The sequence below is a fragment of the Felis catus genome, chromosome C1 (assembly GCF_018350175.1).
Source record: "Felis catus isolate Fca126 chromosome C1, F.catus_Fca126_mat1.0, whole genome shotgun sequence".
NCBI classification, from domain to species: domain Eukaryota; kingdom Metazoa; phylum Chordata; class Mammalia; order Carnivora; family Felidae; genus Felis; species Felis catus.
This window is the reverse complement of record NC_058375.1, coordinates 96880261-96905725: the sequence shown is the minus strand read 5'-3', so window position 1 is coordinate 96905725 and position 25465 is coordinate 96880261. Positions and strand designations below refer to the sequence as shown.

Below are 25465 nucleotides of genomic sequence, written 5' to 3'. Positions count from 1 at the left end.
CCCGCGTCGGGCTCTGGGCTGATGGCTCAGAGCCTGGAGCCTGTTTCCAATTCTGTGTCTCCCTCTCTCTCTGCCCCTCCCCCGTTCATGCTCTGTCTCTCTCTGTCCCAAAAATAAATAAACGTTGAAAAAAAAAAATAAAAAAAAAAAATAAGGATACAAACCTTTCTATAAAAAGAGAGATGATATAAAATAGATTACTTGGTGAAAGGTTTTATATAAAAGATGTGTATATGGGTAAAACAGAAAGCCGTGACAAAACAGAGACTAAAGACCTCGATCCCATCAATAAATACACACGAAGTTTCACACTGGCTACAAAGTCTCCACCACTATTTGTACAACGAAGAGCTTCAGAAAGATGGAAGAATAAAAAGACAGACAAAGATATACCAGGCAAATGCAAAGAAAAAGAGGCAGGAGTTGCGATTCTGAAATCTGACAAGGCAGATTTATAGGAGGAAATTGCAGATAAGGAGTTGGATTTAAAAGCAAAAACCAGAACAGTTTATACCACGTTAAAGAGTCTGGACTTGTACTCACTGCGAGACTTTGAAGGATAAACTGTAGATGGACAGCTGTAGATGGACAGGAGTCGAGTCAAACGTACACTTTAAAGACAGACCAGGTGGAGGGGTTGTGGGTGGAAGGCGAGGCTGCAGCTCGAAAGGGGAAGGGGACAGACACTGACGGCTACTCCAGGACAGGAGGTTTGCATTCATGTTCTCATTTTGATTCTAATAACTACATAAGGTTATCTCTTGTTACTCACATTTTACATATGGAGATTCTGAGGCTCAGGAAAATCAAGTAACTTGTCCAAGGATCTAGATTTTTTACCTAGCTCTTTGCCGCTACATAATTCTATTTTTTTTAAAAGAAAAAAAAGTCCAAGCAAGAAAGGGTGAGGGTCTAAGGTAGTACAGAGGATCGATACTGAAGGAACGTGATTAGAAAGGCTTGGTGATGGACTGGACACTGTGTAAGAGTAAATAACAAGAAAAAGAAACAAAGAAATTTCAGAGCCATTCAGAGAGCGACTATCTACAAGGAGTTACAAATACATTGAAAACGAAAACAAACTAGAACATCTTTTTAGGCCTTTTTATTGTTTACTGCTTGTTCTTCCCCAACTTGCTCTAAAACCAAAACGTAAGCATACGTGATTTCTTGTTATGTGATACACACACACACACACACACACACACACGCGCATCATTATAACAAGAACCAGGTCCTATGAAAACTATGGCAACTGGAATAGATGTACAAACATCTAGATAAAACTTCAAAATGGATTACCACAAAGACGCCACAGCGTGCTACTTCTTTTTTTCTTCGAAGGAGGGGCAGATCTTAAAGTTAGTAATGTCCTAATAATTAATACAAAAATGTTTGTTCTCAGTGTACAAGGCATCAAGAGCAAAAAAAAAAAAAAAAAAAAAAAAGTCTTCTTACTGACTAAACTCTAGGAACTGATTTATAACAGAAAATCAGGTTAGCAAAATGTACCTGTGTTAATCCTAAACTCTTAAAGCCTAATGACTTTTTTAAAAAGTTACAATATAGAATCTTCTAGCTTTTCTATTTTAAAAGCACAAGCCCTGCATGACCTCTGAAAACGTTTCCCCTTATCCAGTATTTGTTTCAATCTAGTGTTCCAACTTAGTCTTCCCAATTTCATATGAGATACTCTACTGAATTATTTCTACATGTTTGATTAATTAAATAAGGATACATCGGCCTCCTTTCCTTTTTGTTCCATCTCATACTTACATGGAATGGTTCTCAAGTAGAGATTATCTCTGATCACTTGCTGCAATTTGTGGTCAATTGATCCTTTCTGAAACTGAAGACTCAGGTAATGTCGCAAATCTTTATTAATGACTTTGCCTACAAAAAAAACACAGAAGAAAAATCACAGAACTGTTAGATCTCCAGTTAGACAGTGATGCTAGTGACAGACTGCTCTTAAAGCTTTTAGCTATAAACAGGAAAAAAAAAACAGAGTATTTTACTAAAAACAAAGTTTTGCTAAAAACAAACTATTATAGTACTAAAATATACATACCTGTAATATATAATGTGGGCATAATTTTACAGTAGTAGGGGAGGGAGAAGGTATAGGTTAGAGAATATGACAAATGCCCAAGGTAAGTTCCATCTTTGGCTTTAAATACCATCTACATACAGGTAACTTCTAGGTTCTTACGTCTCGATTCCTGACCTAGGTCCACCCAGCTCCAAAGCCACCAAACTCATTCATGTATATTGCAGATATGTTTGAAAGTCAAATAAGCACCTCAAATCTTCACCTGAAAACAGAACTCTTAATTCCACCCTCCCCCAAGTTTTCCTCCATGCTAGTTTTCCTTGTCTTAGCAAATAATAGCACTGTCAACCCAGCAGAACAAACCCAAAAGCTAGAAATCAGTAGTTTCCGATTTCTCCTTTTCACTTCCATCCTCCAGATCCACTCCATTATCAACTTTTGTCATTTCTACCTCCAAAACATATCCCATACTGTCCACTTCTCTCCATTCCCATCACCTCCACCCTAATCTGAGCCAGCATCATTTCCCATCTGGAATTCTGTAACAGCCTTCTAATAGACTCCCTGCATCCATTCTTGCCTCCTTCCTGTTCCCACCATTTGCACAGAAGCCAGAGTGAGATTACAAACATAAGCCAGATAATCACCAGTCTGTTTAGCCTACCCACCACCACCCCACCCCCATGACTACTTATTGCACTTGGAATAAAATCCAAACTTCCACGTGTTCTAGCTTTAGCCATCTCTGACCCAAAACCATTCATGCCAACCCCTCACCAACCATGCTTCCACCTGCACTGGTCAGCCAAATGGGCTCTACCTCAGAACCTTCTGCTTATCTGAACAGGCATTTTCTGTCCATTCACTTGACTCTTAGATCCAATATGAATAAATAAGAGAATGACGGATTTTTTTTTTCTTATTTGTGGGGAAAATGGGAGCTAAACAGAGGACTGTTAGAGCTCTCAGAGAAACGTTAAGCAGAAAAACGGAGGACTGCAGAAATCTGATAGCAGTGAATTTATAGTAAAGGTTGAACTTGAAATGAAAATCAAAGCAATCCAAACACTGTTCATTAGATAAGGCTTCACATGATTACCAAAGAGCAATGTTACGACAGAATGGATTACTGTACTGAGCAAGAAATGACTGGGTGATTAAAATACACTCTTTGTTTATTTGGAACAGCTTAATTATGACAAGGTTAGATAAGGCAAAACGTTACCGCATATCAGTTCATTTTTTCAACTATTATTCCATAATGTAACATTTCTAATCCTACCCCCCCCCCCCCTTTTTGGTCTTTTCTCACAGGTATAAACAAGCAAAACCAAATGAGATGGTGTTAATATAAGCAGAAAACCAGGATGCTGCTAAAGTGTAGAGATAACATTCGGATCCTAAACTAATAAACACGAACCAGAAAGTCCCTGTTTTGCCTTGCCAAAAACAGATGCTGAGGAAGGGAGACAGGTCTGTGATCAAAGAAGGAAGCCTGACAGATATTTACAGGGATAACACAGAAGAATCCCTGGTCCCAGAAGTTGCTTCTTCCGGGCATTCCGGAGCTCCACCCACCTGAGTTCCATTCAGATGGAATCATATTACGCCATTTCGCATTTTCATCACGGTAGTTGCTCATTACTGGGTGAAAGAAAAACCTAATTCCTAATCAGTACTGTACAGTCTCATTTCTTATTGAACAAAAACATACCCAATAATGAGTTTATTAAGTATTTTATAAATAGGTAAGGTGTGTTCCAAATGCTTTGTAATAAATATTACCCAAAACCTTTGATGGATTGTTTTATAGGTGCTGAGAAGTCTTAGTGATATTTGCAGGCGTTTAGAGTTTATGAATTGATGACATATTTTCATGAATACACTCTATTTGGATAAAGGATAATGCCTCTGTAATTCAAACAGACAATCTGAGTCAAAACTTTTTCTTTAACTCAGATTTTGTTGTTTGTTTTTTTTTTTTAATTTGAAACTTTATTGCAATATATGGTATAGCTCACAGAGGTAACTATAAAATGCTAAGAACTCAGATTGGATTTTAATCCAGTTAAAACAGATTTAATCCATTAAATTAGACATGATGAAAGACAGAGCCATAATAAAAATCACAGACCACAAGTTACAGCATACAGGGATTTCTTAAGGTGGATATTGAAGTTAAAACACCACATTTTCTGTTTCAAGGACCTACGAGATCTTAAGACTGAGAGGCCAGGTAAAGCACAAAGAACTAGATTCCAAGAATCGTACCCAGGATTATCAGGGCTGGAACTGCACTCTCAATTATCACCCGCAACCCCTGCGGAGATTCTGGATGCAACAGGGAGATAAAGAGTTGCAAAGAAAAGGGTGAGGGACAGTTTCACAAATGTGATCTTTTATTGAAAATGCGTGAGCCATTCGAAAAAGTTATCAGCACCTTCAAAGTTGCAGACAAAATACTATAAATATCACTGAAATGTCAATTATAAAAGATTAACAACTCATATGGGTTGGCATTCCTTAAGATTAATAATTAATAGTAAAATATATTGGATGTAGTGGTCATCGTGGACATCCTTGCCTCAAGAAACCAAAGGAACATCTGTAAGGGGACAGAATATTATAGTTCCCTCTTTGATTGGATTCCAGGGAATTTGCTTTAAAAAAAATAAAACACAAATATCCGGAGTAGGCAGATGACTATGGAATTACTAGAAGGCCAACAGAAACGTTAACTCACAGAAACACTGCTGAGTATATCTGTATTATCAGGCTGTAAAGAAACTTCTGTCTTTTATTTAGGCAGAGTTTCACAGAAACTTGACATTTCAAGGGTATAAAAAACATTGACTTGGGGTTAATACAGTTGTCACTCAACAAGTAAGAGAAAAGATTCTTCATAATTTAGGCAGCCACCCAGCCCACCCAGGCAGCCTTTTGCTTTAAGTGTTAAGATTATTCCCCAACTTCTAAGTGATTTATAAGTTTATTCGCGAAACTTAAAAATAGATCTATATACCTTACAAATACAGCTCAGGTGTGGAAAAGTCTGTAACCAAAATGTCAATCATATGAATAAATCCAGGCACTCAAGTTTCAAAATACAAATCTTTAGTCAAAAGAACTCCTAAGTATAAATCCATACTTTCTGAATATATTCAAATTAATATTCAATAGCAGTTCTCTCTGAGGAATCCGTGTATAGAGACACAGGTTATTAGTTAGATAAACCCCATGGTTGTGGCCATGGAACCAGCTGTAAATCAATCTAATCGTCAAAATCTCACCGCCTTTTCCGTAAGGATAGTCTAAGAGACTTTGTCAACCACTTGCTAAAGTCAAGGTATTACATGACTGTACTATTCTCTAATCCAGTAGTAATTACAGAATCGGGGGGAAAAATGAGATTGGTTTGGCATATCTCGTTCGTATAAATTCACGCTGATTCATGGCCACCATCCTATTCTTTTCTAAACACTTAAAATATTTTATATTTTTTCAATCTCTTCAAATTTAGCCAGTTTCAGGTTAAGGAAGTGGACTTGGCTTTTCACAATCCATTTCGTGCCTTTTTGGAAACTGGAACATTTGCCTCTCTTCAGTCTCCTGGTACTTTCCACATTCCCCATGATTTCATAAAGAATACTGACAATAACCCGGAGATAAAATCTTCAGTGCCTTCAACTCCCGGGAGGCGATTCAGTTGAGTTTTGAAAATGTACATTCGTTTAAAGTGAATGGAACTTTTACTACCTCCTCATTTTTTTTAAATTTAATTTCTCCCATTTCAGGCTGTTTGTTTTCCTTTAACTGTTGGAAGAGTAATTCTGCTAGTTCCAGATTATGGAAGCGAAGTAAGAACGGTAAATGTCTGATTTCTGCCTGCAAACAGCTAACATTAACAACATCTTCCGACGAAGCAAGCCTACTTCCTTTTTCCTTCCTGCTATTCTTGCTCCAGACATCACCTTAAAAGCATTTCGTGCTCTCTGAAGTATCTTAGCTACTTTTGAGCTCTGGCCTGTAGAGAAGAAAATTCTTAAATGTTCATTTCTTACAGTCTACTTAGCTCTGTATTAATGTGATCATGTGCTTCTTCCATTTGTCAGCATATACATCTTTTAAGAATTTTTTATAAGTTTATTTATCTTGAAAGAGAGTAAGCATGAGCAGGGGAGAGGCAGAGAGAGAGGGAGAGAAAGAATCAGAAGCAGGCTCTGTGCACTGTCAGCATGGAGCCGTAGGTGGCGCTTGATCTCATGAACCATGAGACCATGACCTGAGCCGAAATCAAGTTCACAGCTTAACCGACTGAGCCACTCGGGTGTCCCACTCATATACATCTTTTAAAAACTGTGAGCTGCTCAGTGCATTCTGTGTACCCATAAGAATTCCTCACATAACTCTTCTTTTAGAAATCTCTAGTCTTAGAACCGCACCTAGAGATGCTATAAACTTTTAAAAATCTGTTTTCCTCAAAGGCAAAAAGTATGGGCATAACCACGTCCTGGTTTTCTTCCTTACTATGGTGACTGTATGGCAGTCAAGTGACTTCCCCCAATCAACCATTCAATCTAACTACCTCAATACAACTAACGTTACCATTAGTCCTTTCCCATTAGACCTGGCAGTGTATTTTATTGTTCCCTCCACCTCGTGAGCTCTACAGAAGTAGGAGAAAGCTCCATGAAAGTGGTAAGAAGCTCTACATAAGCTCCAAAGGGGCTCCAAATCTATATACTCCATATCGGCTCCTTGGTTAAGGCAGGGTGCTCTTAAAACAAAATAAATCAAACGGTAGTCTTTTTGTTTGTGAAACTGCAAATGGTATTTGAACAAGACTTTTCTAGAAAGTCAACCTACATATTTCATAGTAAAATATATTTTATGACACAGAAGTCATTCAAAATTATCTTACACAGTTGTTAAACATCGAAGTTTGTCAGCTGAGGGCCAAGCCTTGGTTTGTTTTTACAGATTAATACCCGTATCTAGCATACAGAATGAGTGAATCAGTTTACTTTTGTATTTTTGATTTTTCATTTGACCCTCTCTATCCTTGAATACATGAAATTTTAGAAGAGAATCCTCATCTGATGCAGCACTCTTTAATAGTCTCTATACAACTTTATCCTAAACTGTGTTTCTTAAACCATGAAACTGATTTTGACACTCAAAATACTAAATTTTCATTGAAGCAGCATGCTCTGTAAGTGTTTAAAAGTAGGTTTAATTACAGTTTATACCCTAATTCCTCAAATTCTGTTCTTTATTTATTAATTTTTTTAAATAGATTCACAAAATGCTATCTGGCTATCCCGAAATACAAAATAAGGCTAAATTAACCATTCAAATCTATTGTGTTCTAGCACCACTGGGGATAACAAGTCCAAGCAGGAAGAAAGCTCAAAACCCTTCTGCTCTTTCTGGGGGGAAGATGTAAGAATGAGAAGAGAATGGGAAATAGAGAACACTGACCACTAGAACTGCTATTTTAGAAATGTTATTATACGTATTACATGCTGTGTGTTTTCACTCTTCGTGCAAACCTTTGAGGTAGGTGTTCCTGTTATTTCCACTTTACAGAGAAGGAGCTGAGGTATAAGGAGATTAAGCAACTTGGCCAAGGTCACATCACTAAATGTAGCAAACCTGGAATCTGAACCCAGTCAATTTGGCTCCAGAATCTACACTGGAGCCCCATGCTACAATGCCTGTCCCCCACACCTATCCATCTATCTATCTGTATCTTTTGATGAATCTCTCCCCTTGTAGAGGCTTATGAGAGTACAAACGAATGAGAGCTCCCTCTTAAGAGCCTACACTTCCTTGAAAGGGCCATAACTATTGTGTAGACGAGTATGCACTGAGTCCAGAGTGGCAGGCACTTGTGGGTAAAGCAGTGAATGAGAGGGCACCCAATGAAACTTGAAGTTTCGCAGGGAAGATGAACATTAAAGAAGACATTGGGGTTTTTTTTGTTTATTTTTATTTATTTTTTAATGTTTATTTATTTGGAGGGGCAAGGAGAAAGGGGGATAGGGGATTCGATGAGGGCTGTGCTGAAAGCAGGAGACTGACGTGGGGCTCGAGCTCACAAATGGCGAGATCATGACCTGATCTGAAGTTGGACGCTTAACCGACTGAGCCACCCAGGCATCCCAGAAGGCAGCATTTCAAACACAAGGGCATCGTGAAAGATCAGTACAGAACACTGTGCGAATCTCCAATCTAGATGCCAAGTCTGGGCAGTCTGGGAAGACATCCCTAAGTAAGTTACACTGGAGCTGAAACCTGAAGGATAGATAAACAGGAACCAGCTAGGCCAAAAAAAAAAAAAGGTGTGTGTTGGGGGGGGGGGGGCAGGGGAGTTGAGGGAGTAGGACATGCAAAGACACTTTACTCAAGGTGGGAAGGAACACAGTGCTCAGAGGAACTAAGAGAAATCCAGTATAGCTGGTTCTTAGAAAGTGAGGAAGAGTTCACACAGGCTGAGACAAGAGCTCCAGGGACCAGTGAGTTGACTAGCACCTTACAACAATAAGAACATCAACTGACTTACATATAACACCAAGGCCCTTAATAACTGCTATAAGCTAACAACTATAGATACGTTCCTACTGGTCACCTCTATTTTCTATATTTCAAATGCCATCTCATTTTTCTGTTCCGTCCTCTATCTGTAAGAGCATCTTCACTGTTATCAAGTTGGAAGACCCATCTGTAAATATTTTTTAAGTTTATTTTATTTATTTTGAGATAGAGGGAGTATAAGCGGGGGAGGGGCAGAAAGAGAAAGGGAGGGAGAATCCCAAGCAGTCTCTGCACTGTCAGCGCAGAGCCCAGTGTAGGGCTTGAACTCACGAACTGTGAGATCATGACCTGAGCCGAGACCAAGAGTTGGACACTTAGGCTACTGAGACACCCAGGTGCCCCTGAGATCTCTGTAAATCTGGAAATGCCTCTGTCATTACAGGCAAATAGGACCTTAATGAATTTTTAAAAAATAATTTATATAATTAAATTCCTATTCAGTCCCAACTCTGAAAAGCATGAAATGCTCTGGAATCCCTTGAGCCATTTCAGTTTTTACAACTGGTCAGTGTCCCATACTCTCACGAGACACAATGAAGAAACACAGACTGAAGCAGTCAAATAACTCTGCCATTTTCTGCAGACTATTCCTGCCACCTCACCAGTCAGGAGAAAGCCTCCTGCTCACGGAGGTCATGTTCAGTGTTTATTTTTTCCCAGCTTTATGGAGATATCATTGACATATAACACAGGTAAGTTTAAGGTATACAAACAATGTGATGAGTTGATACACATAAATGTTGTGAAATCGTTACCACAATAAGGTTACTCAGCACCTGCATCTCCCCGCCCCCAGCCCCGCCCCTAGTACTACTTACCATTGTTTTGTGTGTGTGATAAGTTTTAAGATCTATTCTCTTAACTTTCAAGTTTACAATACAGTACCAATAGTTATAGTTACCCTGTTAGGTGCAGTCACGATAGCTACAGTCACTGTGTTATTTACAGTTGCCCAGAACTTACTCATCTTACAGCTGGACATTTGTACCCATTGACCAACATCTCTCCATTTCCCCTTCCCGCAGCCCCTGGCAACCACCATTCTATTTCTAGGAGTCTGACTTTCTTAGGTTCCACAAATAAGAGAACATAGAGTATTTGTCTTTCTCTGTCAGAAATCACATTTTTTCCCTATATTACAAATTATGGCAATAGTACATTGTTAAAATGGGAGTGTCCATTCTCCACTGGTTCCTGGAAGCAGCCATTAAAAATACATGGATCAGATTTCATCTCACTGCCCTGGGTCCTACATCGCTGGCAGTTTGAGGTCAAGTCTGCTGTTACGCACCTGGTTCTTGCCCTGTACACCCTAGACAAGTTTCCTTTTCTCCCTCCCTTTTTTCTTTCTTTCCTTCCTTCCTTCCTTCCCACCTTCCCTCCTTTTAGTATTATTGTTTTTAATGCATTTACACTCAGAAGAACCGAGAGCATAGCTAAAGAAACAATTCTTTGGTTTACATAGCTTGTTATGTCTGAAAAAATCTCTGAACTGTACCAAACTAAATATATTTTTCCTAAAAGCCTAATACTGCTCATTACATGTAGAATTCAATGTTAATGCAGCATTGAAATTGCTTCATTATATTCAAATTATGTATAAGTAAAACACATTATCATGCCTTTTCTTAAAGTTTTTATGGCTTTTATTTGTTTAAATAAAGCAAGTATTTCAATGTAGGATATATTTGCAATAATAAGCATTTCCCACCCCCCCCCCCAAAAAAAAGAAAACTCTGCTGCAAGGCCAGGGATCTGAATTAAAAGTTAAAGGGTTGGTGCCCCAGAGGAAAATGCTGCTGTACCTTTGTGTGTTCTTACTCCTGAGGCAACTACACCAGTCCTGTTGACACCCTGCCCTACCCTTCCAACCTCCACCTCCAGTTTCGGCTTTGTCTACTCTACCTGGCACCCCCCGGGGTTGTGTACGTATAAATAACTGTCAGAGCAAAAGGCGTGCGCGCTGGCCGCTCGTCCACCTGCTCTTTGAAGCCCAGACCCGAGGGGAACTCTGAAGTCCGCAGTAAGAAGCTCCTGTTTTCATCTCTCCTCCCTGCTGGTTCTTGCTACAGAACAGTGGGGCACGCTTGGCCTCCCTCACCGGGTCTTAAGCCTGGGGGGAGTCAGGGACTAGGTGTTGTTCCTCTCCATTCTCCACAATGCCTAGCACAGTGCTGAGTACATACTTCTCTTAAACACACCACGCTGACGCTTTAAATAATGTGGCTGCTACACTGATAGACTTTTAAATGGAATTCATCGCAGAAAAGTACTTTTCCTGTAATTCTCAAAGAAATCCTTTCAGTAAGCAGCATCATTAAAAATAATGTTTTCAGAGGTGCCTGGGCGGCGCAGTCAGTTAAGCGAACGACTTTTTGTTTCGGCTCAGGTCATGAGCTCACGGTTTGTGAGTTCAAGCCCCGGGTCAGGGTCTGCTGGTGGTGTGCAGCCTGCTTAGAATTCTGTCTCTCCCTCTCTGCCCCCGTCGTGCTGTCTCTGTCTCTCTCAAAATAAATAAAGCTTTAAAAAATGTTAAAAAAAAAAAAAAAAAACCATAGGGGCGCCTGGGTGGCGCAGTCGGTTAAGCGTCCGACTTCAGCCAGGTCACGATCTCGCGGTCCGTGAGTTCGAGCCCCGCATCAGGCTCTGGGCTGATGGCTCGGAGCCTGGAGCCTATTTCCGATTCTGTGTCTCCCTCTCTCTCTGCCCCTCCCCCGTTCATGCTCTGTCTCTCTCTGTCCCAAAAATAAATAAAAAACGTTGAAAAAAAAATTAAAAAACCAAACAAAACAAAACAAAACCCCATAATGTTTTCAGTATAAAAAATGTGGCCAAATGCTCATGATATAGCTTAAATGGGAAAAGCAGATCATGACACAGATATTCATTGCGACCTCAAACTGAAACAATCACAGGATATGCAAAATAAAAAACTAAGGGACGTATATAAGACCAACTCATAAATACTTAATAATACTTATGAGTATTACTGCAGGGTCTAATTATTGGCTATTTTAAAAATTTTTTTTTAATGTTTATTTTTGAAAGAGAGAAAGACGGCATGAGTTGGGGAGGGGCAGAGAGAGAGGGAGACACGGAATCTGAGTCAGGCTCCAGGCTCTGAGCGGTCAGCACAGAGCCCTACGCGGGGCTCAAACTTACAAACCGCGAGATCTTGACCTGCGGCAAAGCTGGATGCTTAACTGGTGCCCCACTTGGGTAATTTTTTAAAATGTTTTCTTTAAAAACTATTTTCTGCATGGTTTTTGTACACTCAAATTCTACAGTGAAAACCTATTTCTATAATGAGAAAAAATTTTAGAAAGTCGAGACTCTATTTTCAAAACCTGTGCCTTTCAAAGGTCAGGAGCAGAAAAGGAAGCCTGACTTGGTGGACCATTATGAGAAAAAATGTGCCAAAGTTCCATGTGGCTGCTGAAACTGTTTGTGTAGGTTTTCCCTTAATCATTTGTTTTTATTTTTATTTATTTATTCATTTATTTTTCAACGTTTATTTATTTTTGGGACAGAGAGAGACAGAGCATGAACGGGGGAGGGGCAGAGAGAGAGGGAGACACAGAATCAGAAACAGGCTCCAGGCTCCGAGCCATCAGCCCAGAGCCCGACGCGGGGCTCGAACTCACGGACTGCGAGATCGTGACCTGGCTGAAGTCGGACGCTTAACCGACTGCGCCACCCAGGCGCCCCTAATCATTTGTTTTTAATCAGTATTATTTTCACCATAGTGGGTTAAACTGCAACCATTTTGCATTTACCTGAAGCTCAATTGATAAACAAGCTATAGAACTAAAACCTACATTAAGTAAGGAAGTCAGATAAGTAAGGGGAAGTAAGGGAAGTAAGATAGAAGTCAACACTCTGGAAAAGACACAACAAATTCACAATTTTCCCTTAAGAAGCCATATATCAGGAAGAACAAAGTAAAATGAACCTTCCTAGGAGAACAGAATGGGAAAAAATAAAGAATAAATCATCAAAAGTGGGTCCTTTTCTTTTGGAAGCCTTTTATTTGATGGGATCATGTAGATTTAGTACTTAAAGAAAAACAGTATTTGTAAAGTGCTGTCCTGTGGCTATTTACAATTTTTTCTTTGTGACACTCATGTCAGGAATCATTGGTAAACCTGTCATAACGCCAGATAACCAGTGTCTGGTTGGCACACCAGTATCTGTGTCATAGTATTAATGCTTCATCCTTTTGACAAGAGGGTACAAAGCCATCTATTGTGCCCCGTCATTTTTCCCTGAAAACAGAATAAGTGGGTTCAGTAGTCTTTGCAAATCAAAGTTATGTGCATCAACAGAATGTCCACGACTAGAGATGGAAAATCTGCTCTGTAACTAAAGTTTCATTACAACAGCTGATCGAGACAGCTGAAAGGGGATACAGACGTGATTGATTAGAAGTATAACCAAAACAGTGACCATTAGAGAATTCCCACTGTATTTTTAAGACACATGATTATGTGAACAATCTCAACCTTTGGGTTCAGAGGGCAGGCTAATAAGCAATCACTATTAAAAAAGCAATTTAAGGGGCGCCTGGGTGGCTTGGTCGGTTAAGCGTCCGACTTCGGCTCAGGTCATGATCTCACGGTCCGTGAGTTCAAGCCCCGCATCGGGCTCTGTGCTGACAGCTCGGAGCCTGGAGCCTGCTTCGGATTCTGTGTCTCCCTCTCTCTCTGCCCCTCCCCTGTTCATGCTCTGTCTCTGTCTCAAAAATAAATAAACGTTAAAAAAAAAATTTTAATAAAAATAAAAATAAAAAATAAAGCAATGCAATAGTCTCTTTTCCTCTGATAGCTTTTAAATATATGAATTTATACTGATCCTTAGAAATTTTCTCAAGTAGATGGTTAAAGGTCCTACAAATTCTAATATACAACAAAAGTGATCTGACTCTAGTGAGAATCAACATTCATTAAACAAAATTATTTAAGTGTTTCCCATTTACGTCTCTAATCTCTATGTTTAATCAGTTATATAGTTTAAAAGGTTTTTAAAGTGACCCTTATAAAATATGGTTATGAAAAATGTCGCAATTCCAAAGAAACATTTTGGGGGATAAATGGCCACTTCTATGTGTGTCCCTCTATTCATATCTCTCCACTAAAAATCCTCTCCCCCACTCACCCTACCTATAACGCTGAGTGAATCAGGACCTTCCAGAAAAGGTCAACATAAATGAAGTGTCAGAAGATCTCCAGTCTCCCATTTCCCATTAAAGGATGAGAAGGAACAAAAGAAGAAAGAAATCAGCACCCTTAATCTAAACCAACGGCAAGAAATCTATTCCAAAAGACCATGGAATTTCTATAAATTTCAGCATCAATTAGTCAAAACTAAGAAACTGCACTGTAAGAACCACAATCAAGGGCACTAAATGTCATTATCTAGCTTGGTAGTTCTGAATTTCGGTTTAAGTACTGAAAGAGAGTTTTCTGGGTCATGGCAATATAAGTCACTTTTACAAAAAGAAGACCTCTCTCTCTAAGATAGAACAAAATGAGGAATAATCAAAAATAGAAGGAAAAAACACTATATTGTAAACCTGAAACTAATGTAACACTGTATATTAATTATACTAGAATTAACTTTAAGTTGAATATGCTATGGATATCCATTAGAATGAAAGCCGTGAAACTATCAAGAAGAAATCAGAAAGACTCTATAAAAAATTAATCTTAAAAAAAAAGAAAAAAGCTACTTTCTGTCCATTCAACATTAAACTTTAAAAGATACAAAACAATGTGGACTAAATTGAGAAAATACCAAAAGCGGATATGCAATGCTCTTAGCCTGTGAGCCCAACACATTCTGCAGAGTCTGAGTAGAAAACATTCAGAAGGGCCCCCAACAGTATCCACAGCTCACAGGGGCTCTCATAACAGGGCTGAAGGAAGAATGCGTTGACCAAGCACGGCCATTTTTCTTTTGTCCTAGGATCTTAAGTGGCAAGTATAATGGCAGTAGGCAAACCCACTTCAGAGCTGCAGACCTGAGTGGCCTTGAGAGTGGAATGATACCATGTTGACCTCCAAAACACAACATGTATGAGCTGCTGTGTCTGCCCATTCCTAACAGCAGGAGACAGAAAGTTCTGAGAGAAACAGTGACCAAGGTCCCAAAATGTGGCTGCCCTCTGCTCTGGCTCCCTCCCTATATTCTACACCTCACCAGACATCTGATGCTACAGAGGACAGATGCTTCTACATCAAGTTGGAGAGTTCCTGTGCTAATGGGAAGAGCCAAGAGGAACCCAGGGACATAAGAAAGGTACTGATGAAATAGCACTGATGGGCTTTAAGCAGAGAAGTAACAAGAGCGGATGGTCATATTAAAAGGTAACTGGAGAAATATACAGGGGAAGGAGCCAAAAATAGCTACAGGGCATGCAGTGAAAAGGTGAGGGTCACTGTCCAGGTGAGAGGCGATTCAGATCAGTGTTGGAGAAGAAAAACAGATGAATTTGAGATTCACTGTATACACCCACCCATATGAAGAGTTTTTCAATGCCAAACACTGTCCTTCAAAGGAGGTGTCTTATATTTGAATCTTGCAAAGTCTCAGATTACAGAATGATCTACAAAGTATTTTATTAAAAAAAAAATACAAAGTATTGTCTGGAGAAGACATGTTAGCCAGAACCAACAACTGTGTGCAGAGATAATCTGATACAACTGCTAAGAGAGGTGGGGCTGAGGAGGATAAAAATGGGGGTGGGGGGGGATAAAGTGAGAAGATTTAGTAATTATTCCTTGGGGTATTACTTCACAGTTGCATGTGGTAGATGTTACTGTCAAGCAATCTTTCAATGATCACTTGAAAAAAGTGACTCAGTCCATACTTAGGTTATGAGATCATAAATATATGTCAACAGAAAAAGTGAGGGAAAAAATTCTACCCTAATTCTACTTGTGGCTGGGACAGCATTATACACAGATTTAAAAAACACAGTATCTCAAGCAAGTTGGAGGGAAGGGAGGAGGAGGTGTTCTGGAAAACCATGTTACATGACTCATCCCCGTGCTGACAAAATACTCAAGATGCATGGTGAAGAGCTGGAACAAAATTTTTACACGAAATTGTGGGAAAAATATTTCTAAATTTTAAATATATGTAACAAGGGGCGCCTGGGTGACTCAGTCAGTTGAGCGGCCGACTTCGGCTCAGGTCACGATCTCATGGTTCGTGAGTTCAAGCTCCGCAACGGGCCCTGCTGAGAGCTCAGAGCCTGGAGCCTGCTTCCGATTCTGTGTCTCCCTCTCTCTCTCTGCCTCTTCCCCCTCTCAATCTCTGTAAAAAATTAAACATATATATTGGGGCGCCTAGGTGGCTCAGTCGGTTAAGTGTCTGACTTCGGCTCAGGTCATGATCTCATGGTTTGTGAGTTCAAGCTCTGCATCGGGCTTGGTGCTGACAGCTCAGAGCCTGGAGCTTGCTTTGGATTCTGTGTCTCCCTCTCTCTCTCTGCTCCTCCCCCACTAGTGCTCTGTCTCTGTCATTTTTTTTTTTTTTTCTGTCTCGGTCTTTGAAAAATAAATGTTAAAATTTTTTAACACAATAAACATATATACATATTTAATATGTAGATATTATATTTTATATACATAGATATTAAAAGTAGAAATTTGATTCTAGCCCTAGAAGTTTAGATTCATATTGCCTAACCAAAGGATATTTTTTTAAAAGTGTCTTTAAGAAAACTGTGGGATAGCTTAACTCCAGGGTCTCCTAATATTTGGATTTATGTGATATTGTGACTAGAACCCCTAAGCCTTGGCGATCTACTTGATGAGAAGAGTCAGGGAAAAAGAGACCAAAAAAGATCACTTCAGGTCTCTAACTTGAATCATCAGGTGAGTTTGAGTTCCGTTAAAAAAAAAAAAAAAAAAAAAAAAAGTAGAAAGGGGAAGGAATGGTTTTGGGAATTGAAGCAAGGAATTAAGTTATGATTTGGGGCATGTCATTTGAGATGATAGCGAGGCAGACACCATCTGGTGTGGGGCAATGAGAAACCCAGGCACTACTGATGTGGAAGGTTGCTACAACCTTTCTCAAGGGCACTATGGCAATATCTGTGCTATGTATTTGCGTATCTTCTGATGGAAGAGCTCTACTAAAGCTCCATTCACACATAAACATAAACAAAAGTACCAGATGAGTGTTCGCTGCAGCCTTATCTACAAGGAATTTAAAAGTCCAACTATAGGTAATCGGTGAATAAATCATAAACCAAACACCTCTTCAAACACTGATGTATAATAGAGTCCAACCACATTGTTGAGTAAAAAGAGGAAGCTACAGAACAACATTCAGTGCAAGGTATCACTTTTGAACTAGGTACACATTTTTTATGTGCCTGTCTGTAAAACTATATTCTAAAATGTGCTCACATCTGAATGGTGAGATGTTAAATGATTTTTACCCTCATCTTTGTACTTTTCTATGTTGTTTGAGAGGTTGATTTAAAAAAAAACCGCAAAGCATACCATTTTTTAGAAGTCTATGAAGTTTTTTTCCTCCTTTTTCTTAAGTGTTTAAGAATTAGAGCACAATATAATCTTGGAGGTAAACAATAAAAACAGGAGAAGACCACCCTGGCTGAGTACAGCTGGCTTTCAAATTTCAGGGCTGCATAAGTAGAAACACATTGTCAGGGTTGGAGCACCATCCCAGGCTTGAGACCAAACAATTAGGCTAGAGAAGTTAGTCCGTACAGACTTATGCCTGTAATTTGATTATTCAAATGAATAGGGTGACTGGGTGTTTAACGGGTCACTCACAGAACTGGTTTCCGAACCCTGACCCAGGGATTGAGTACGATATCGTGATTTAGGACCAGTTACTATAAGACCACATCTTAAAGATTAGTAAATTACACAGAAAACAGACTGGAGAAAAACAATTAGATAGCCTGACTACAATAAAAATATTTCCCATAAGAAAGATAAAAAAAAAAATAGAAAGATAGGAGAGAGGTCAGTCTCTCCCTTAAAGCAAATAAACCCAAAAGACAAGAGGGTGATAAAAGAAAACACCAAGCACTGTGTTAGTGTTGAGGCTACAAAAATCACAAGGTAGTACCTGCCCTGATGTTAAGGTGTCACAGACCGGGATAAACAAATAACTACAAAACTCAGCTAAGCAACATGTGGAAGGTACACAAGAGTATGCAGCCAAGAGGAAATAAATAAATGTCTTTGATGGGGAAAGCCAGTTAATCTAGGCTGGGCAGATGGATGGGGAGAATGGAAAAGGAAGCACGGTAGGCATTCCCGGCATGGGAAGAACATGCCAGCGGCATGGGAGTAAAAAGCAGAGAGGCAGTAGATTATAAAACTGGTGACACACGTGGGCCACTCGGGTAATGGAAGGCCTTGCTTAGGACACTAAAGTGTTGGAACATTACTCTGTAGTGAAGAAGACACTAAAAATTTTACCAAGGGAGCACAACATAGCCGGACGTGTTTTAGATGGATCATTCTGGCAACAATGTGGACTCAAGAGACGAGAGAATAGCTGAAGGGCACTGAGACCCAGCAAAGAACAAATTTAGCCACAAACTAATTAATACTGGCACCAGAAGTGGTTATAGAAGAATGAGCGCAGCAGAAAATTGGATTGGGGAACTAGGAGGCCGACTTAAGAAACATGCACTGAACATAAGCAATGAACCAAGACATGAAGTGAATGCTGGTACATTTGCAGAGTGCTAGAAATCAAACTTCAAATTACAGGAGTCCCTGAAGGAGAAAAAAAAATGAATAATTAATAAACAAGGAGTGTAGTTGAAAACCTGAAAAATTTAAAAGAAAGGAGACTGGTAATAGAAAGGGTCACCATTGTCTCAAGAAAAAGGAAAACAGCAACAGCACCAAAAAGACACAAATTTAAATTCTTTTAGTTTTTTGTGGGGGTGGGGAGAGCTCTAAGCTTCCCAAAAGAAAGGATAGATATTTAAAGAGTCAAAATCAAGGGGCGCCAGGGTGGCTCAGTCAGTTAAGCATCGACTTCGGCTCAGGTCATGATCTCATGGTTTCCGAGTTCCAGCCCCGCACTGGGCTCTGTGCTGACAGCTCAGAGCCTGGAGCCTGTTTCGGATTCTGTGTCTCCTCTCTCTGCCCCTCCCCCAGTCACACTCTCTAGCGCGCGCGTGCTCTCTCTCTCTCTCAAAAATAAACACTAAAAAATTTTTTAATAAAATAAAAATAAAGAGTCAAAATCAAGAAAGATTAAGGTGACAACTCCCTGATGAAAGACAGGATGTGATTTGCTTGGCAACAAAGACTCTTCCAGAACTGTGGGGTGGCAGTGAAAAAAATATTTTTTTCACCTAACCATCTTTTCTTCAGAGAACAATGAAAGGAGAAACCCAGAAGTCTAGGTCTGAAAGTAAAAGAAAACCTTGTAATTTAGAGCTGCTGCTGGCAAAAGCTACATCATACTGCTACTGTGATGAAAAGACAAACAGGTAACATGACACATGAAGAAGAAAACAAGAGACCAAAGCAAGGTAACTCGACCAATAAACAACGGAAGCAGGCACAATCCACAAACTACCTTATTTTTCCCGGTGGAAAGTCAAAAATTACTGCTTTACAGAAAAACATAAATTGATCACAATCAGGTTGGAAAAAGTCTGTGGTAAGCTCAATACTAACATCAATTCTTTGTGGCTCCTCAAAAACCTATGAGTATACATATCACCTTGTTACCAACATTTCAGGCACTTTCATAATACACACAGCAGGAATTAATGTTTCACTACTTCCCAAGAAATAATATGATTCATCTGTGCCTTAACCTCAGTAAATTTCACATACACTTTGTTAAACTTTAAATCTAAAACTAAAACCGAGTTCATTTCTGATGCTCTTGAAAATACTACCTATCCTATTTAAGAAAAGGATCAGCAGATGACAAAAACCAACACCGAAAAGAAAATTATTTTTCAAAAAAAATTTTTTTAATGTTTGTTTATTTTTGAGAGAGAGAGAGAGAGAGAGAGAGAGAGAGAGAGAGAGAGACAGAGCATGAGCAGGGGAGGGGCAGAGAGGGCAACACAGAATCCAAAGCAGGCTCCACACAGCACAGAGCCAGACATGGGGCTCAAACCCACGAACTGCAAGATAATGACCTAAGCCAAACTCAGACACTTAACTGAGTGGGACACTGAGCTGGGACACTAAGTGGGACACTTAACTGAGTCAGACACTGACTGAGCCACCCAGGTGCCCAAAGAAAATTATTCTCATTTATCAAGGGCTTTTAAAGAGTCAGATATGATTAATTTAGAAGAGATCTTATAAGACAAATTGGCAAAATATTAAATACTTGTTAGTGATAAGATCGTACCTTAAATTTTTGTCATAAATGTTGTTACTATTTTTACAATTAAAAACAATAAAACTAGAAAAAGCCAAAACACAAATATTTAGCTATGCCGTTTATAACTATGAAGACAAAAACATATACATTAATAATGACTGAAAGGGAATTTGCAGACATGAAAACATGTTCAGTTCTGTTTCTGGGAAGCTGTGTATGTTTATAATATAAAAATTTAATGAAAACCTGACATACAAAAAGATTCATAGTTGGCCCTGTAAATATGAAATATACCATTTTTCTTATACAAGAGTGAATGATAGTTAAGTAGTAAGGCTATATATATGTGATAACTATTTTTACTAAATTATCTAGTCAATTCAATTAATAATGGTGAAGAAACCAATCGAACTGATTTTGTTAGGTTAATGATTTCTAATTATTTTAGCCATAATTACATATTTGTCATCAATCAATGGTATATGCATTCAAAAATTTTAAATAACTCTACATCAGTGGTTTAAATATTTTTGTAAAAACAGAATTCTATCTTCAAAAACATTTATGAGGAATTCCTTGTATAAAAATAGATAAGGCTGTAGAGTCCAATTTGAAATGCACTGCTTTCCCAATTATAGATTTACCAGACTAATACATATGTGATTGTTTTAGTTCCTCGAGAGGGCCTCACTATGCTCTCTTAAAGGGGGAAACAGATTTCTATTAATAACATGTTATGTATTAAAGCTTCCCATAAGCACAGTTAATTTAGTCTAAGATTGTAGCTGCTCTTTTCCCCCTATAGAACTTCTGTTTAACTACAGAATTCTTTTTTTATAAACTGAAAAGGGAGGGAAGCCACTAGAAAAAAAAAAAAATTGGCAAAAGAAATGATTCAAGCACAGGAAAAGAAATGCAATGGCCTTTAAACTTCTAAAAAGATACTCAACTTCCCTCATACCAAGATAAATGCTAATTAAAACACTGAGCATTTTTTACCCATCGGACTGATGAAACACTCAACACCGTTGCTGAGGTTGTGAAAAAACGGGCATTTTTATACGTTGTTGGTGGGTGCGGTGGCATACCAAGAGTGGGATGGTGGAAAGAGACCATGCCAGGTGCCCACAATAAGAAAGAACATTGTCTATAGAGATTTTACAAACCAAAACTTAAAGTAGACTTGCTTATCATCATGTGCCAGCAATTTTTTTAAAAATACAAGCAATGAAACATTCCCTAAAATAATCTTTTGTTGTTCCTAATTCTAAATAATTGCTGTGGTTGCTGTTGTGTGTTAAAAACATTATGCAAGCTCAAATTAGACATTTGTATTACTTATTTCTTAAACACTGAATTACATATGGAAGTTGATTTGGAGAACTCCCAGTTTAGCCTCTGATATACATGGGCTCAATGCTACATATTCATTTCAGAAATTAAGTCTGTAACGTTTTGAAATGGTTCCACTTTAGCACAGTTTGTCTTGAGCCCTATGATATACTACATATTCCGGTATTTAAACAATAGATTCCAAATAAACAAGGACAGCTGTATGCTATTTCTCCTTTCTAGGTTATCTTTTTTTTCCTGGTAGGAAGTTTTAGATGAGTTAATCAGGCCCAAAAATACTTCCAGACAGCTGGAATCAGCGTCGCACAATGAACAATAAAACACAAAGCTTTAAAAACAGTTATTTAAAGAACAGTGCACGGAAACTGTGGTTAAGGTCATTAACTACACAACAACAAAATGTAAGGAAATGGACATTTCAAAGAAAAAAGAATCACATTTTGCAGAATGGTAGGAGAGACAACAAAGATGTTGCTATTACTAGAAGAAATCAAAAGGGGCAATGTTTATTTGAATGCCTGTTTACACACTAGCGGATCAAGTTTGCAATCATTCAGTCATTTTCTCTGACACTGCAGAACAAGAAAAACTTCAGGAGTTGGTTTTTTTTTTTTTTTTAATTTTTTTATGTTTATTTTTTTATTTTTGAGAGAGAGAGAGAGAGAGAGAGAGAGACAGACAGACAGAGAGAGCAGGGCAGGGGCAGAGAGAGAGAGAGACAGACACAGAATCCAAAGCAGGCTTCAGGCTCTGAGCTGTCAGCACAGAGCCTGACGCGGGGCTGGAACCCACAAACTGTGAGATCATGACCTGAGCCGAAGTAGGATGTTCAACCGACTGAGCCACACCCAGGTGCCCCCCTTTTTTTTTAATCAAATGTAATAGAAATTTAAGATGAATTTTCTGGCAGAGATACTTTAGTATAAACATTTTCTATAATATTCCATTTATTTTATTTTTAATTTACTTTTACTAGCATGATTATATATTCAAATGTTCAATAAAATAATTTGTTTCCATTTTGTTTCTACCATTATTATAGTTCATTTCATGGTTATTACTGAAAATAATTTTATCATATAGAAGAGGGATGTATTCAAAATTACCTGCTCCAGGCATCAAATATACCAGGTTTGCCACTGCGGAGTATAAAATGATACAACCAGGGCGTAAGAAAAACAAAAACAAAACAAAACCAGGGACAGTTAGAGTTATAGTTACATAATAACAAACAGAAACACTGGGGGGCTAAGCCAGAAATTAATAAAAATGGTTACCTACCATGGAAGTGGTGAAAGAGGTAAGGTAGGGGGTAGAGACAGAAAATGGAAGTAAAATTCTAACTCTACTTTTTAATATAGTTTGACTTCTGAACCATTCAAATGTTTTTATACATTCAAGAGAATAAAACTAAGTAAAAACAAATCTAAATAGGCAAACCTTAACGCTGAAAACAAGTGGAAATAAACCAATTTAACTGCATATCAGGTTGGTAACATAACCACATGAAGACAAAAAATATTTCAAGTCACTTTTGAATATAGTACTCTGGCATAAATACTGGGACATAGTCTAAGGATAACAAAATTACAAAGAAGTCTTCAAGTTCACGTGACGGTTGGAGTATTAATATTAGTTCATGTAGTTTTGAACCTATTTTATTTGTACTGTTAGATAAAACAAATAGGTAGTTAGGGAAATGATATCAGGAACCCAAGGTATTTGGTGGAAGACAGAAAACACCACAGTGGATTGTGGTATTAAATCTGCACAGATATCAACATGAAACCATGGCTTTAAAAATATACATGCATATACAAACATAACTAGGAAGGTAGTATATATACACAACCTAATTATATCCACTGCAGGTAATGGCATCCCAGTAGCAATGAACACCTCTAATGATCAGATCTGGGTTTTTTTTTTTTTTTTTTTAAGTTTATTTATTTTGAGGGAGGGAGGGAGAGAGAGAGAGAATGAATGAGGGGAGGGGGAGGCAGAGAGAGAGGGGGAGAGAGAGAGAGAGAGAGAGAGAGAGAGAGAGAGAGAGAGAGAGAATGAGAGAATCCTAAGCAGGCTCCGCACTTTCAGCACAAATTCACAAACCATGAGATCATAACCTGAGCCAAAACCAAGAGTTAGACATTTAACCAACTGAGCCACCTGGGCACCCCATCTAATGCTCAGATCTTGCTTTCTAAATACCCTTCTCCATTAAGGCTCCAGCAGGGAAAGTATAAGTGAGCCTAGGTCATTATGATTTTCTGAAAAGTAAGGAAAAAAACTAATGAAAGGCGATCAAAAAAGCATATGAGCCAGCTTTGAGAGGCTCTCACCAGCCTCTTGAGAGAATGTGAACACCAAAAAGAATAACAGCTATAACTGTTTATAACAAATTGAATAAATAAAAATCCATGAGTACATAATGATACTCTAAAAAGAGAAAGGGGGGCGGGGGGAAGAGCACATGTGTAACCAGTGGTAGAGACTATAACACCAATCCCCTATCCTCAAAACTTCACATTAAAAGAAGTAAGGATTTATTCTGCCTTTCGGGGAAAGAACTGATGTTCATTTCCAGCAGAAAAGGAAAAGTTCTTTACATTAGTGAACATGTAGAAGAAATGACAGATTTAGCTATGAAATAATTGGTTCAGGCGAGAATCATCGACAGATGATAAGCCATTTGGTATGAAATTATTACCTCACAGATTACTTGCTAATTTCAGATGGGAAAAGTATACTGTGACACAGAAAAGATCAAATTGAGTATTGTTAATAGTCTAACAATCTGACGTCCTCCTAATGCAATACAATATTAAGTTTACAGTACCACCTGTAATGTATCCATATTCGAGTCCAAAATTTTAATCTGAATAGAATCAAGCCCTTAGACTTATGTTCCAGTTTACAGGAATTATAAAGGATAGAGGAACAAGATAAATGATACTACAAAGAAAGAATCAAATAGAGAAATTAGAATATTCTGGTTTCTTTTTTTTTTTTTTCTTCAACATTTATTCATTTTTGAGAGACAGAGAGACAGAGTGTGAGCTGGGGAGGGGCAGAGAGAGAGGGAGAACACAGTCCAATGCAGGCTCCAGGCTCAGAGCTGTCAGCACAGAGCCCGAAGCGGGGCTCAAACTGAGGAGCTCTGAGATCATGACCTGAGCCACCCAGGCGCCTCGAATATTCTGGTTTCTTAAAAAGTCAGTGCTCCCTTGCAAAACAACACAAAACCAGAAGAAGTATGAAGATGTTCTAGAAAAAAAGAGAGAGGTATAACATCCAAAGGCAACATAAGATCCTGGAATGAATTCTGCCCAGGAAGGAAAAAAAAAAAAAAAATCTTTATAAAACACTGAGATAATCAGGAAATCAGAATATGGCTTGAATAGTAAGGGATATTAAGAAATTATTGTTAGAAAAACACAGCTGCCAAAACAGAAAGGCTAGGTTTTATTTTTTCATTTTTAATGTTTTTATCTCCCAAAAATTTCTCAAGAGAAGAATCAAGTGAAGGTGAGGTATGGAGAAATGCAAGATGAAAGCAGACATCACGAAAGTAGAAAAAGATTAAATAATGTGAATAATTATGAAATAGGAGGGAAAGAGAAGGGTGCAATTCAGAAGTCTGTCATATCATGTAAGGAAACATTCAGCTGCAGCTCTAACAGCGAACCAATTCTTGGTCAAACTCTGTAGGGGCACTGCTGTTGAAAGTAATGCCTATAAGCCTGGTATTCCAGGACTGAGCCTCAAAATTTGAAATAATAACAATATAATCTCACATCAGTATAATAATAATTTCCAATTAGTGCATTTAAGTTCCTTAAAAGCACTAGAGTAATAATTTATTTCTTTATTTTTCATGGTCTGTATTAAAAAGTAAGGCATGGTAAAGGTATTCAATAAATTATTTAAAAAAAATTTTTTTAACATTTATTCATTTTTTGAGAGACAGAGACAGTGTGAGTGAGGGAAGGACAGAGAGAGAGGGAGACGCAGAACCCGAAGCAGGCTCCAGGCTCTGAGCTGTCAGCACAGAGCCTGACACAGGGCTCGAACTCACGAACCGTGAGATCATGACCTGAGCAGAAGTCGGAT

The 25465-nt window shown here is 38.5% G+C and overlaps 1 protein-coding gene across 3 annotated transcripts in view; it reads right to left on the bottom strand.

The window, feature by feature from the left end:
* Positions 1–25465, bottom strand: part of MAGI3 (membrane associated guanylate kinase, WW and PDZ domain containing 3) — a 249424-nt gene that overhangs the window by 100771 nt on the left and 123188 nt on the right. For all 3 annotated transcript variants that reach the window (XM_011285166.4, XM_045033309.1, XM_045033310.1), the window contains exon 2: positions 1777–1893. In XM_011285166.4, coding sequence (XP_011283468.2) covers positions 1777–1893 — 117 coding nt within the window. The remainder of the gene's footprint in view (positions 1–1776; positions 1894–25465) is intronic.